The sequence below is a fragment of the Bombus terrestris genome, chromosome 2, assembly GCF_910591885.1.
Source record: "Bombus terrestris chromosome 2, iyBomTerr1.2, whole genome shotgun sequence".
NCBI classification, from domain to species: Eukaryota; Metazoa; Arthropoda; class Insecta; order Hymenoptera; family Apidae; genus Bombus; species Bombus terrestris.
The window spans coordinates 15048431-15062840 of record NC_063270.1 but is presented as its reverse complement, the minus strand read 5'-3'; the positions used below and the strand labels follow the sequence as shown (position 1 = coordinate 15062840).

General features: G+C 41.9%; 1 protein-coding gene across 4 annotated transcripts in view; it reads right to left on the bottom strand.

Annotated features, from left to right (window-relative positions):
• The window catches only part of LOC100643312 (tyrosine-protein phosphatase 99A), a 427034-nt gene that overhangs the window by 261825 nt on the left and 150799 nt on the right, over nucleotides 1–14410 (bottom strand). For all 4 annotated transcript variants that reach the window (XM_048413708.1, XM_048413707.1, XM_048413710.1 and 1 more), the window contains exon 2: nucleotides 3051–3344. In XM_048413708.1, coding sequence (XP_048269665.1) covers nucleotides 3051–3344 — 294 coding nt within the window. The remainder of the gene's footprint in view (nucleotides 1–3050; nucleotides 3345–14410) is intronic.

Genomic DNA, 14410 nt, shown 5'->3' with positions numbered 1-14410 from the left:
TCTTCCGGGAAACGAGGCGTCACGAAACCACACCCGCCACGGATTCCAGAAATATTCATTTTAATGGTTGATATAACGCGGATATTGGTTACCGTCGAAACGGTACGTGTCCGGAATTCCGGACACTATCACACGCCGCACGGAATATACGATATAAAAGGCGGTATTTGAAATCGGGACCGAGCGAAAGCGAAATATCCCTCTGAATGTTCGCCGACTATCGCTGCCCGTTTACCTGTCAAACGCGAACTTTCATCCACGACGATTAACTCCGTCGACAAAGAAAGTTTACTCTTTCGTTTTACTGTTTCCCGCGCGACTCAGTTGCTACTGTAGTTACTAAACTTTACATAAACGCCATGAGAATGTTTTTCGCCTCTTTACCACTTGACTTCTTAAGTTAAAAAAAAAAAAAAAAAAAAAAAAACGATTGATTAATCTGTATGACCTAGGAGAACGTTGCTTGTGCTTCACGATACGATTTGCAATATTTGCTTGGTATTTTTTAGGAAAATGTTCTGCTTAACGATTGTTTAACATGAAAATAATCGTTAAATACCGAATCGTTAAATACATAGTTAGCGAATCTGTCAGAATGACGGATTTCAATTTCCTCTCTTTTTCAATTACCGGGTATATGCAGATGTTTTTGATAAAATTGATATGAACTTTTATTGAAATATGAATATATTCTGCCGTTTTATTTTCCTCATACAATTTTAATTAGAATTATTTATATAGTGTGCAGTTACGTACACACGAGGGATCTAAAATAATTATTTCGAAAATTGAATAAAGTCGCGTGAATATGAATGACGTGTTTTTAAAACGCTTTTGTCAAAAGATCGGAAAATGTTTGAATTTGACAACGTATTATTGGAAACAACTAAAGTTAAAGGTATGAAATTAATTCACACATTTAACGCTTCGATGAATACTGTAAAAAAACTTATGGTTACTCTAACCAACTCACGAGAGAAACGACGAAAGCATCGTGTCGCTAATCATCCACGAAAATGTCGTTAGTTTGCCGGATACAGGCAATGGAAGAAAGAATCTCGGGGAAAATATTGAATTTATTTTTTTCGATGCAGTTCGTTTCAACCGCGGCGAACTTCTTATTCAAATGGAGTCGCGGATCGTGCATTGAATGCAAATGACCGAGACATAACGCGATAGGGGCTTCGGTTTCTCTTTTTCTCCCTCTGTCTTTCTGAGTAAGAGATGCACGCGCGCGCGCGTGCGGAACTTTCAGTCAAGTTATGCGGGGCGAAGTTTTAACGAGAACTCCCACGATTCCGACGCCTATGGGACGCTCGGAAAAGTTAGCTTTTGACGCGGTAGGTAGCACGTGACGAATTCAAATCAGCCATAAATACTTACGGCAAACATACCGCGACAAGTGAAGGGAAACTCACGTGTAAAATAAAACATTAGAAGGGCAACGAGATAGTTAGGAAGAATGTTATCACGTTATCCCTCTCCTTCGTTCTCCCTTTCGCGTCCACATTTATCTCTTTTCCCCTTTAGTCGACATCGCGAACTTCGTATAAACTTGGACTAGTTTCCCATCCAGTTTGGTAAATACAAATTGCTAGACGTTGGCGCACGAACGAAAGAACGAAAATCATTACGCGGCGGAAAAAGGATCGATTAATTTCCCTACGCGATATGTCCAACGAAAGGACGAGCAGGGAACTATGGTCGTTCGCTAGGTTTTAGGCACCGTTAGCTTGCAAGTCGGATGGTTCCATCAAACTACAGAGAGTACACTAACTATAGGATTTTTAGTTTCCAACACGGTTCAAAGGGAGGAACGATCGATGTGCAACTCGCAGAGAATTCCCAGTGGTCCCAGGGCTCCTTCTGTGCACAGTTACCGGCTAAAAGCAACATAGCTGCCCCGAGAAAGTTTTCTTCATTTTTAACAACACCGAGAAACAGAAGAAACGCATTCGAAAGTTGGAAACGTCTTTGGCGCTTACTCGTGACTCTCGACCAGTCTCAGGATCGGGAAAAAAAAATTTCTTAGCCAAAGAACCGCCCCTTCCTCGGTGGATAAACGATTTATCGATGCGTCCTTGTCGGACGTAGTAACTCGAACGTAACGGCGAAAGATCCAAAAGCTTTCGAACGGTCGATGTACAATTTCGATGCTCGTTCGCCAGAGTTTCCTCGATTATCCGAACGACGATGTAAATTGCCTTTACATTACGCCGGAAATTTAGCCCCGCTGGCTCGCAAGTTTATCCAATATCGTTGAAGGAACGAGGGATTGAAGTTGCCAGGAGCTCGGTTACCGCACGGCTGAACGGCGCGCCTTGCAAGACTCGAAAATTGCCTTCGTTAGTTACCCGACCACTCTTTCGATGGCCCCCTTTAAAATAATAAGACTTGCAAAATTTGCCACGGTGCATGACCCGACCACGTTCCGCTTACATAATTCCTCAGAATCGTTCAATTTCAGCTAGTTCACATTGTTTTACGACAAATATTCTATTTTCTAGCTTTTGCGCGAGATCCAGAAAAAAGAACAGGTGAACGTTTTTTCACTGCAATGTTGGATTGGATCGTCAGAATTTTATAAATGGGTACGTACATGCGAATCATGGTTTCAAAAAGGCCGAGAAGAATTATGGAGCGCCAAGGTTAAAACGCAAATATACTGACCCATTTGGTCCGTTTGGCGCGGTGCCAAGCGACGAGGTACGCGAGACCAGGTTAATTTTTAATTTACTCGCGAGAGAGGGACAATCCTGACAGATTAAATCGAGAGACTCGGCAGGATTTGTCGTGATTATTTTTACGATGGCCAAGTGTGGCCCAATGTACGGCAATTTCGATCGTTACAAGCTCAATTTTTCCATGGACAGAAAAGGGACAAGCTCCGTTTTATAGCAATTTAATTTATTTCCACGCTTGACGGTATTTCAATCGACGTTTGACAATCTTCGTGAAACGATTTCTATGTTGCGCAAAACCGAATCAAAGCGAAATCGAGTAGACTGACGTGAAACGTAAAGAAACACTAAAAAAGAATGAACACTCACCATGAACTATTAGACTGATAACAGCCTCCGGCATGCTGCGGCTGTTCACCAAGCAAGTGTACTCTCCGGTGTCCTGTGCGGTGACCGGATGGAACTGGAGCGCGTAGTTTTTCAACGACAACGACACCCTGTTCTGATGGTTCCATACGATGGTAGTGTTGCTGCTGTACTCAAGCAGCTGCATGCTGTTAACCCGCCATTCGAGCATCAGTATGAGAGAATTCTCTGTCACCCCTGGACAATTCAGCGTCACGTTTTTCCCAGCCTCGACGACCATCTCTCCCACCATGGAATCTGGAAACAGAGACATTGTTCGTCCATCACGTCGTGGCCGTTATCGCGAGAATAAAAAACAAAGAAAGCTAACTCTATCCGTGGACTGTGAGGATCTACACGATCGGGCTGCGTCAGGACCATTTCGCCAGAGGTCAGATAAAACGAGCTTCCTTTCCACGCTTTCTACTCTGGACGATTCTTATGACCGTGACCAGTCGTCTCGTGTCGTTTCAAAGTTTCAACATTTCGCGAGTTCGGCAGATATATTGATGCGACACGGTTACGTTAACGAAGTTAAGCACAGACAATGGATTTATGTTGCTCAAAGTAATATCACATCGCGTTTCCTCGTGTAAATTAACGATGAGACGATCTTTACATTTCCAGTATTTTCTATTTATTCATTTTTCAATTCGAACGTGTATCTTGCAAGGGTATGAGCATTTTGGAGAGACCTATTTCGTGGTACTCGACATTTTTTAGGAATCTGAGACTGTTGTTTGAAATTTTGTAGAAGTTTGAGCGTTTGGCGATGCGTACATACGATAAGTTTAGTTCTATTTTGATCAAATGACTATTATGACTAGGGATGACTATAATGACTATAATGACTATGGGATGCTGAAGATAGTTGTTTAGTTTTCCTATTGATTCTGTTTTCGACCGATTAATGCGTCTATGGGGCGAAAATAAGGGAAGAGAAAGTGCGTACCTAAGTATAGGTATTTTGCATTGACCAGGTTTGAGTTTTCCTGCACTCAGTTACCTAACTTGGCTTTAAAACCACCTGACTTGTAACTATCAACCTACAATTAATTCAGCTGTCACGAAACACACGATGGAAAGATCCGACTGTTTAGATGAAACCATCTTGCAAATTTTCTCTTCCGAACAATTTGATTCTCCTTCGTTAGGACAGCAAGGCGGTACAGGACGCGTAACCAGCGACATTCGAGCAGATTAAATGCAACGAGACGGATCAAATGGCAACGACTGCACTTTCTTGAAACGGGCGCGGGCGCTAAGCGCGCTTCCGCTCGGTGTCTCTCGCGTTACGAAGCAATTTCGAGTCAAACTCCCTGGCAAAGAGTCCAATTAGCTCAACTGCTCCCTGTTTTCGGATAGTCCTTGCGACGCTGATTCTGTGTCGGTACGGAGCCCGCCAGATCTCGGAACAAAAGGGACACGCCGCGATTTGAATTTACGAGCTACGTGTTCGAATTGAGACAAGGTCAACGCTAATGCCAATCTTGCAACGACGTAGACGGTAGGTTACATTAAACGATTGTATTCTTGATTCGAAATTGTACTGGTTACGGATTTACTATGTTTAAGACGAATTACGGTGCCCTTCTATCTTGGACATTCATTACTTCCTTTCATTGACTTACATTACTTCCACCATTCATTTTCGTTGATGACAGGCAAAAACAGCAAATTCGATCGTAATAGCAGAATGGTGTACTGCGTTGCAAGATGATGACAAATTACGTAGTATAATGTTATTGCTGTACTGCGGATGTTTATGCAAATATGTAGGTAATTTCATGATCCCATAAAAAAGTAAGACTGCTTTAAAGACCTGTTCAGCTTTTTTAATTTTACAATAAGCAGTTTATTTGGGTCACTTTGTGTGTTTACGTATATCAGCATTCTGTAGATTCTTGTACTTGCAACCCTCTCATAAATGCATAATCACGAACGACTGTAATTTAATTATCATAGTCAAGGATACTAACCGATTTATAATTGCCAACGTCTATAGCCCTATCTTCCTTTCTTCGTAATTAACTTCTTTTCCAAATTCTCGATTGTCTTGTTTCAAGTTTGCTGCATTTCACGCAAAAGGTAATATGGCGCTCTTTCTTGTTGCTACTTTCAACGACTTTCATTAATGTTCATCGGTAGCGTAGCAAGAGAAAACAATTTGATCATAGCGGAAAATAAATGAAAGGATAACGTCGATATACAACAGTCGATTCCTATCTCCCTTCCTTCGTGCAGTAACTCCCCTCCCTTAAACCCTCGAGTTTCGATAACGATCCAGCTAAACATCGGTTATCTTCGAGCCAGTGTGCATACTTCGATTAACCGTAGTAATCGCGGCGCGGCTACGGTCTATTATTTCTGCCCACTGTTTCCCTTGGCCCTAGTTACGCGGATTCCAACAAGAAGCCGATCAATTAACGGTATTGGAACGGCAGTTTCCATATTTCTCAAGTTTCGAGGTCGTGTTCGTCGTAAGCAGAAAAGAGAACGACGAATTAAAACTCTTGCTTTTCCTCATTTTAGACCATCGTCACGAACTTTCGTCTACGGCTTTCACATTTTTCACCGCCTTCGCCGTTCGACGAAATTTCTGCGCGGTTTTTTTCATTTTTCGCGAATGGCTCGCCACGATTTCGAGCCACGGTGGCTCCATTGAATCAGCGAGCGATTTTTCCAGCGTGTGAAAAAAAGAGAGAGAAGAGAGGAAAGAGAGAGAGAGAGAGAGATAGCGAGGTAACGGAATAGTATCGAATTGACCGAGCGGCTAGGGGGATTGGTTCGATCGCGAAATCGCGTTCTTCAAAACCGAAAGGCCGTTATGACGTGATTCACGAAACGATTCCATCTCCAATCTTTGATAAACTGGACCGTGAGCGTGCGCTGTACGAGCATTCGGTTCACGCGTATTCATACGTGCATAAAGTGCAACTTAGCCCATGTCGACTCTGTAAACCCATTTCTGGTTTGTGCCGCTGTTCACCTCTTTGTCCAACTCTCGCTCCGCACCGCTATTTCTGTCTCTGTTTCTTCGTCGTACGTTCGATACTCTACCATACACACCACTGATCGTATGTAGTATCCGTTCAATCCTCTTTTCCAGTGACGCAGACCGATTTTCTCCGGCATAGCCAGCGATCAACGACCACCCAATGGTTCTGCGAATTTGGTTGAACTTTGACCATCCGACATTCCGCATCGATTCGTAGTTCTGACCGGAAGTTACGATGGAAATTACGTCGAGACGACTTTACTATAATTTCATCGGCTGCATTATAACTTTGGTACACCAATCAGCTTGCTACCGCGTTTCTGCTAATCGCTAAACGACCGAAATAGAGCTTCCGATTATTTCAAGGGACGATATCGAATTTCGCGTTCTTGTGATGCTTCGTAGAATTTAAAGAAAATGAGAATTCCGATTCTCGGTAATTCTGCTGTTGCTGATGCACATGTTGCGTTCTATCGTTATTACAGGCTTATCGGGTAACCGTAGTTACGTATACAAAGAGAAAGCTTCACTATGTATATGTGATATTTTTTCATCTTTCTATGTTAATCTATATGCTTGTGTTTGCGAAAGAATTTATAATTATAATCTACTTCCTCGGGATAGTAATTTCTCATACGTTTCGTATCAGTAAAATAAAGCGAATTGTTTAAATTTCTTACGGTTTAGAACGATTGTTAGTTGTCAATTTCACTATATTCATTTATATTTTAACGATTCCGAGTGCATCTATACCTTAGAATATATGTTAATATACGTTAAATAACGGATCGAAAAATAATATTAAAAAGTTTCTAATCCTCTTCAAGCATCCAACTCTAAATATGTATTTTCTCAGGAAATAACAAATAAAAAGAATTATAAAGAATAAACCCGAGGAATACGCCGCGTATATTCCGCTTTCTACTACTTGAATCAATCCGTGCTTCAACATCGGCATCCAAGAGCTCAACGTCCTATACTTCTTCTTTCATTCTAAAACCAGTTTTTCCGACATACTTTGCACGAACATCCAGAGCTATTCGGCGCTCGTGCGGACAGCTTCGGCTTTGGGTTAAACGCGTTCCTTCTCTTCCCATCTATGACCAGTTTCCGTCTTTCAACGTTCGGGGCTTTTCGTCGATTCGAGGAGAGCTACGGGAACGTGCATCGGAGAAATGATGTCCGTCCGTGCAGCTGTTCCAAGTGCTGGCCGATCGAGTGAGGGAAACGAGACGATAGGGATAAAGTGTCGTATGCAGCGTGCAAGAATATCGTCCGTGCTGGGACGAACGGAATTACAGGCGCTCGTGTCGCACGTCCATACGGACCGATCGTAAAAACTAGGAACAATTGCAGCTGGCTACGAGAGTTCCATGATTCGCTGCAGGAAAGTGTATAAAGGAAGATGAAAACACAAATGTTTCTCGCCTGATTTGAAATTCTAGAAATATTTACGCTGCTGTTTAAATATTTAAAAAAGGAAACGCTTGATTAGGTCTCGTAAGTTTTGTCGCTTCTTTGCTAAACGTTTGGTATAACATTCAATTATCGATATTTTCTCTGTAATTCTTCTTTACCTTTTAATGTCTATTTCTATGCGAAATTCACAACGTATACAGTGCAGCAAATATCCACGACTTGGTTTTCTGTTGCTACTTTTTCACCATTCTGTGAATTTCCTCGAAATGTACTCTTATCAAAGATCAAATATTAACGAGGAAGGTCTGAAAACTAAAATTCCTTGAACTGAAAAAATCGACACGTTTCATGTGTATTATGGACTTTAAATTGCGTATATTTTTTTAACAAAAGAATTGTTAATATGGGTGCTACTCTCTGTGCTGTATAGAGTATTATGTTTTTTCAATATCGAAACCGATATAACAACTATCCTGAAACCATTTAGCAAGAATATAATCCTTTCTATCTTCTCTCAAAAAGAAACGTTTTCTCGTTTAGCTCAATTTAAATATTTCAAATGTTGTATTCGCTTTTTCACTACAAAATTATTCCAGATAGCAATTTCTTTACATGCCCATGTAAAAGATATAGATCGCTCGCTCTACACTGCTTAAGAAAAATACGATCATTGCATACGTTAAAACGGCCGGATAAAATTTCTACCTGGATGGAGATCCGAAAGAAAGCGAATCACGCTAAATCCCTTTCCGAAGGAAGGAGTGCAGAGTCGGGCTTGACGTGCGTTTTCTTGTTTACTCCAAACCAAATTACGACGCGTAAAGGGATTTCCTTTAGTCGACGTGGTTCGCGAATAGCAAGGAAACGTTTGAAATTCAAGCGGTCGTGTCATAACCTTCCCTTAACTCGAAGCAGTTCAAACGGATAGAAACGCGTTCAAGCAAGGCGCACAAAGAAGTATATTAAACGATCCGAGTGAATCGAGACTGTGCCTCCATTATCAGGAAGTCGAGTGCCTTATTCCGTGATATATATTTTACTTGTGAAAAGGGGAGGCTGAGGGCGATACTAGGAAACACAGAGACTCGGGCGAAACAGGAAAACAAACAAGGAACAGCTCCTTTTGAAGGATCGCGTTATTCGAAGAGGAAAGGAAAGTTTTTGTCGGCCTAGCGCGTTTTCCACCTACTTCACGGAAGGCCATTTCGCGCGTAGGTTAACATAATGTAAAAAGTTTTCTCACCGGACACTTGGTAACACGCGCCTGCCACAGCATCATCGACGATGGTGCCATACAGACCGCCACCAGGAAGAAAATATAGCCGTCTGTCCGCGTGATCCCTGATCGTTCAACGACTGGGAATGGGATTCTGCACGCGATACGGCAGCCGCATCAAAGAAACGCCAACGCTTTATGAACTTGCGCCGCAACCGGGACGAAATGTTAACGTGGCTCGTTACTCTTTGAACTTCGTCAGAAGCGCGGCCATAAAGCGTTCGAGCGACCCGTTCTCGTGTCACCTACGTCACGTTATTAGACGACATTCTCGCCTGTTCTGTGACAGCGCGGCAAAAAAATCTACTACGCCACCGACGCTTGTCCGGAGTAGCGTCTGGTTTGTGGTATTCATCAACTTTGCGTCACATGATCTTTATTCGAACCTGCGAGCTTTACTTCGATAGAAAAGAATCGTTGAAAAAAGCTGTCCCCGATTTTCACTCGAGGCTACGATGAAAAATTAGAAAATATTCGACGAGCAGCTTTCTATCTTCGTAAAGATACATCTATCGTACCGGACTCTCATTACAAAGGGAAAGCAGAGTAGAGGAAATGAGCCGTGAATCAGGCGAGCTTCTCGAAATCAACTTTCCAAGCGATGAAATATCAACGGTGTTTAAAGCCGCGGAAATAGTACCGTGAGTCGTCGGTGTTTCAACCATTGCAGGAAGAAACGTGCCATTATGTAGGCTTCCGTTTCTGAAGCGAGAGACAGCACAGGGATGGAAAATGGTAACAGATATCGAACTGGGTGTACGGAGAAACGGAAAAGTTCAAGGGAACGGGTGGAATCGAGCTGAATGCGTCGGAGGAAGATTTCTTCCTATTTCAACTTGTTTCATTGTTTCTCAACGATCTATACCGTGTAATTAGACTGTTGTGAAATGGGTCTTGTTACGGTACCATCTGACCGCGGTTACTTCGTATAATCGCGCGAGGATACGATATCATGGAAATGTAGGCAAAGAAAATTTCAGCTCATTAACAAGGTCGCTGCTTTAATTGAATAGTTAAAACCAGCATTTTTAGGCCACGAGTTGGCGCGTTTTTTCCATAGAGGGGGCGAGATACGTAGGCGAGACCCTTCGACCATTCGAGTTCCCAGTACTTGGCGTAATTAAACGCAATTAGAGTTGTTATTTTTAAAGTCATCGCGTCTCTCGACGTGATTTCTCGGGGCCGCGAACACGTTGAACGAAATTACGCGTTCGATGCAGTGTATCCGACAGAGAAAACGTAGAGTGAAAAGAGGAGAGACGTTCCATTTTTCGCGTGCTTCGGCTAACGAGCGAGGCGGAGGACGCTTCGGACGCGATTTCTTCGTCGTTTTTCGTTCACGGATCACGGCATTTTATCCCCAGACAGGATATAGATCACGGTATTTAACCGACTTGCCCGGGTAAATGCAAATAAATAGAAAGATACGGATGCCGCGCCGTGTCGAGAAAGTATCGGGCAGACTCGTCGGGAGATCAGACGAAGAATGAGAAAACAACAAAAAGAAGCAGCGCAGCTATTCGATGGAAAACCGAGAGCGAGAAGAAAGGAAGAAGAAAAGAAGAGACGACAACTTCGTGTTTCCTTTCGCGCTATCGTTCCGATTAATCCGGCTTCCTCCTTAATTACATCGACGAACGCGGCTACGGAACGTGTCTCAACATCGAACTTTTCTCCTCCGTTCGCTCGGTTTCAGCAGAAATCCTGCACGCGCCGGAAGATCGTTCCAATTCTGAACGAATTGGTCGACTAACACGATCGAAATAGCACGTCCTTCCTCTCTACCTGTATTTTGTCAACTTAATTCTCAACCATCCTGTAAACGATAGCATTTTTATGAATTAACCAGCCAAATGTCACTAGATACTATGTCCTTCCGACAGTTCTAGAGCATTAACCGATCTTCTCTAAAAACGGAATCGTGTACCGATCTTGACCAAGGTAAGAATCCATCGCCATCTAGAAATTGAATTTCATCCCCTTTCTTCGCGTAGCCGACCGGTTCGCCAGCGTAAATTAATTTACGCAAATCTTCTGTGGGCATGAATTTTTCCAGCACTAATTTCCCCAGGAGCCAGCACCACTCCACGGGATGCAGTCGCACGGCCTTGGCAAGCCGTTACCACGGTAATTACCTTCCTACCTTCGTTCTGCTCGGCCTTTTTGTCTCATAACCAAGTAACTATCTTAATTGCTTTCGCTTTCCTGACTCTAGATACGTCTCTACGCTTACCCACCTCCGACCCTTCGAATCCCTCCACGTTTTGCCTTCTGCCACCCCTTAATTTAGCTCCCTCTTCCCTTCGGTATCGCTGTTCATTCCATCTGTGATTTGTGCGGTTTCGTTTCGACTCTTTTAGTTCGTGATATTCTCTGGCCACTTTGCTGATTGTTCTTGTCTTTGATTCTGAACGATTCCCCTTGTCTTTCTAGCAAGATTTCTCGCTCCTTGCTCGCAGACAATAATGCCTGATCGCTCGTGCGACACGGCTCCGTGACAATCCTCTCGAGGGAATATCGAACGAAACCAGTCGTTCCGCCAATTTTCACGCTGTTAGTCGCCACTGCGTTACCCGGCATCTCGTTATTCCGCTTTCTGCTTAGAAAAATCCCCTCAATGGCACTCTGACGCTCTACAGGGGTGACAAGCTTGATAATTATCACACTTCTACTTATCGGAAAAGATATCGCAACAGTATCGCTTTGCATCGAAGCGTAAGGAAAAATGAAAGATTATCGTCCACTTTCATGCAAAATTCACGACGACTTCATTTATATCTCGAATTAATGAGGAATTATTATTAAAGATTAAAAAAAAATTCAGAATCTTATTACAAGTTTTTCCATTTATCATATACGATTCGATTACTCACAATCTGACTTGACTCTAGAACAGGGAACGTCCCAGGCTATATAATACATGTAATATCGCATGATCGTGTATGTAAACAAACTTCACGCGAAAAGAGGCACGCGTTCACACCACGATGAAAGCAGCACGAAATGAGCAAGATTTTCGTAACTCTTTCTCAAGCAGCGCAGTCGTTGGCTTAGCTCTGCCTAAAGCGATCTCGTTGCTCCAACCGAGCGTGGCTCGTTCGTGGCACAGGCTCGCCACATTTTGCAGAATGTCATTATTTCAGAGAGAGCGTTTGTTACTCGCGACTCGGGACCGCCTGGGCTTCTTCACACCGAAGTGTTTACTCGAAACTCACCGTTGAGGAACCGAGTGGCGACCGCGGTCCCCTTTCACAACCCCGCTACCCCTTTTCAAAGGAATGATTTTTTAAAAATTCTTCGCCCGGGGTTGGAATTCGTTAAAGTTGTCACGAGCCTGGCCTGTGATACTTGCCAAAAGAGGTTACAGGAAAGTGTGTTTTTTCGCCCTCACCCCACGTTCTGCTTTTCCTCTTTATGCCACCGCTACATCTCTGGGTATTTCAAGCAGCACGACCGCAAAATTGGACAGACCATTCTGCAACCCCTGCCCGCACACCAGAGTGTTTCCACTCACTAATCTGGCCAGCTTTTCCTCTGTACCATGAGCATTGCGGAATTTACCGTTTACCACATGCTAGAAAACTGGTGAGTCATCGACGAAATGAAAAAATTATTCTCTGCTTCGAAGACGCGTACGCGACCGAACACTGTCACGATCATTAAACATCTTTACTACGACAGTTGGAATTTTGGACGTGATTGGGAATTTTTGCAAGTGATTGAGTTTCATTTGCTAGAAATGCGTGGAAGCTTGAGAATTGAAGATTAGGAGGTGGAGAAAAGGTACATGACCACATTCGTGGTTTGGGACAAGAGTAACTGAACCGAGTATTGTAAAATAATATGAAAAGGGGAATTTTGAATAACCATTTATGGGAGTTATTTATGGGAGTTATTTTTGAATAACCATAGTGATGGGATATCAAACGGTATAGTCAACTAGATAAATCCAGTGCATCATAGGACGCGAAAAAGGAGTGTGTGACCATCCAAGCTTGGGGGTTGAGGTGTTCTGAAAATATTCGTTTTGTTAGAAAGTGATCGCGAGAAATTATAAGACATAGAAAGAGAGAATTGAACGAGAAATGCGTGTTCGAGTTAATTCTTGAACCTGCACTAGATACAAACATTATTTTCCCTCTGTTTATCTATGATATTTCTCAATCTTTTGTGTAATTTAGCAATTATTATAATTATTGTGTAATTTAGCAAGACTCATTGTAAAGCAATCGTCCCACTAAACAAAGAACAAATTTTATTTCTCAATGTTATATTATGTGACACTATTGCTGCTTAGAATTGTTTCAATATATTTAATTATATTTATCCTAATATATCTACAACAGAAATTCTTATAGTAATGTGTAATAAAATCAACGATCTCATGAATGATTGTGACCGTGATATTTACAAAGTAAATTCATCGATCACAATGTAATTGGTATCGAACAATGTTTACTTAGTCCGGTTTCCGAAAGACGATGGAACTTCCGAGCAAACGAATGGATAAGACTCTCTTAGATCTATGAGCGATTTCCGAATCGTTCGTGGCAGGTAATACGTAAACTTCTCCTGGTTTAATTGGCCGCTTGGTCAAGCTGTCTCGTTAATTACCTCCCATTTAATTAGCGTCTACTCTCTTAGAGGGTAACAATAGGCAGGCTCTCGCGAGCTTACTGTAAATCACTGACTTTGGATGCTCCAGCAATTCGATACGCTTCCCTTCTTCGTTCCTATCCACGAACCGGACGAGACTTCTCGCGCAGAGAGTCGATTAGTATGTCGCTTCGTCTGATGCACTTTCGTGTCTTTGTTTGTCCGGAACCGTTTTATACAGGAACAGTTTACAAAACTTGCTTTAGTCTCTTTCCATCGCGACTATTTTTCTCTTTGAGCTTCTCGATGTCGGACAAATGTAAGTTGAACACGGGTCAATGGATATTTCATTGGCAAAGGTTTAGTTTACGGAGCAATCGTTGTCGTTATAGTAAATTTTCTACGATTTTCGATGGATTGTTGGAAAATAGAAAAGAAATATTTCTTTCTCTTTAGAAAATTTTTCGTATTATTGGATTGTCCGAAAAGTTTATAGCGAGATTTATGAAAAATTTGAAGGCAACGTATCTTTTCTAAAATTTGTATCTTATTCGATCACATATAGTTCGTTTCTGGTGACGTCTCCTTCGTGTATCAAACAGATTCATTTTATTAAAATCGTATTCCTTTAAGTACTCCTTCCAAGATTTCACGTTATTCCATGTGAATTGTTGGATTTAAAATTTTTTAGCGTTTAATTGGCCTCATGGTAGAAATGGAAATAAATGGTTATTAATTATAATATAAAAACTACATTAAACAGAATCGAATATATCGACTATCGTCTGATATCGGTTTAATAAAAAACGAAAGCTTATTAATTAATCAATTCGATACATATTACAGTATTTAAATAAGTATTTAAATATTTGACTGAAAGATGAATATAACGCAGAACATATTCATTACAGAAAATGCTACGAAGTTCCTGGAAAATCTAGTACATTTATGTTTCTTTCATGTTTTTTTTTAATTTCCTCTTATCTTAAATGGCAAAAGTGAGGGGATGAATGTGCGAAAACAACCAATCATTAA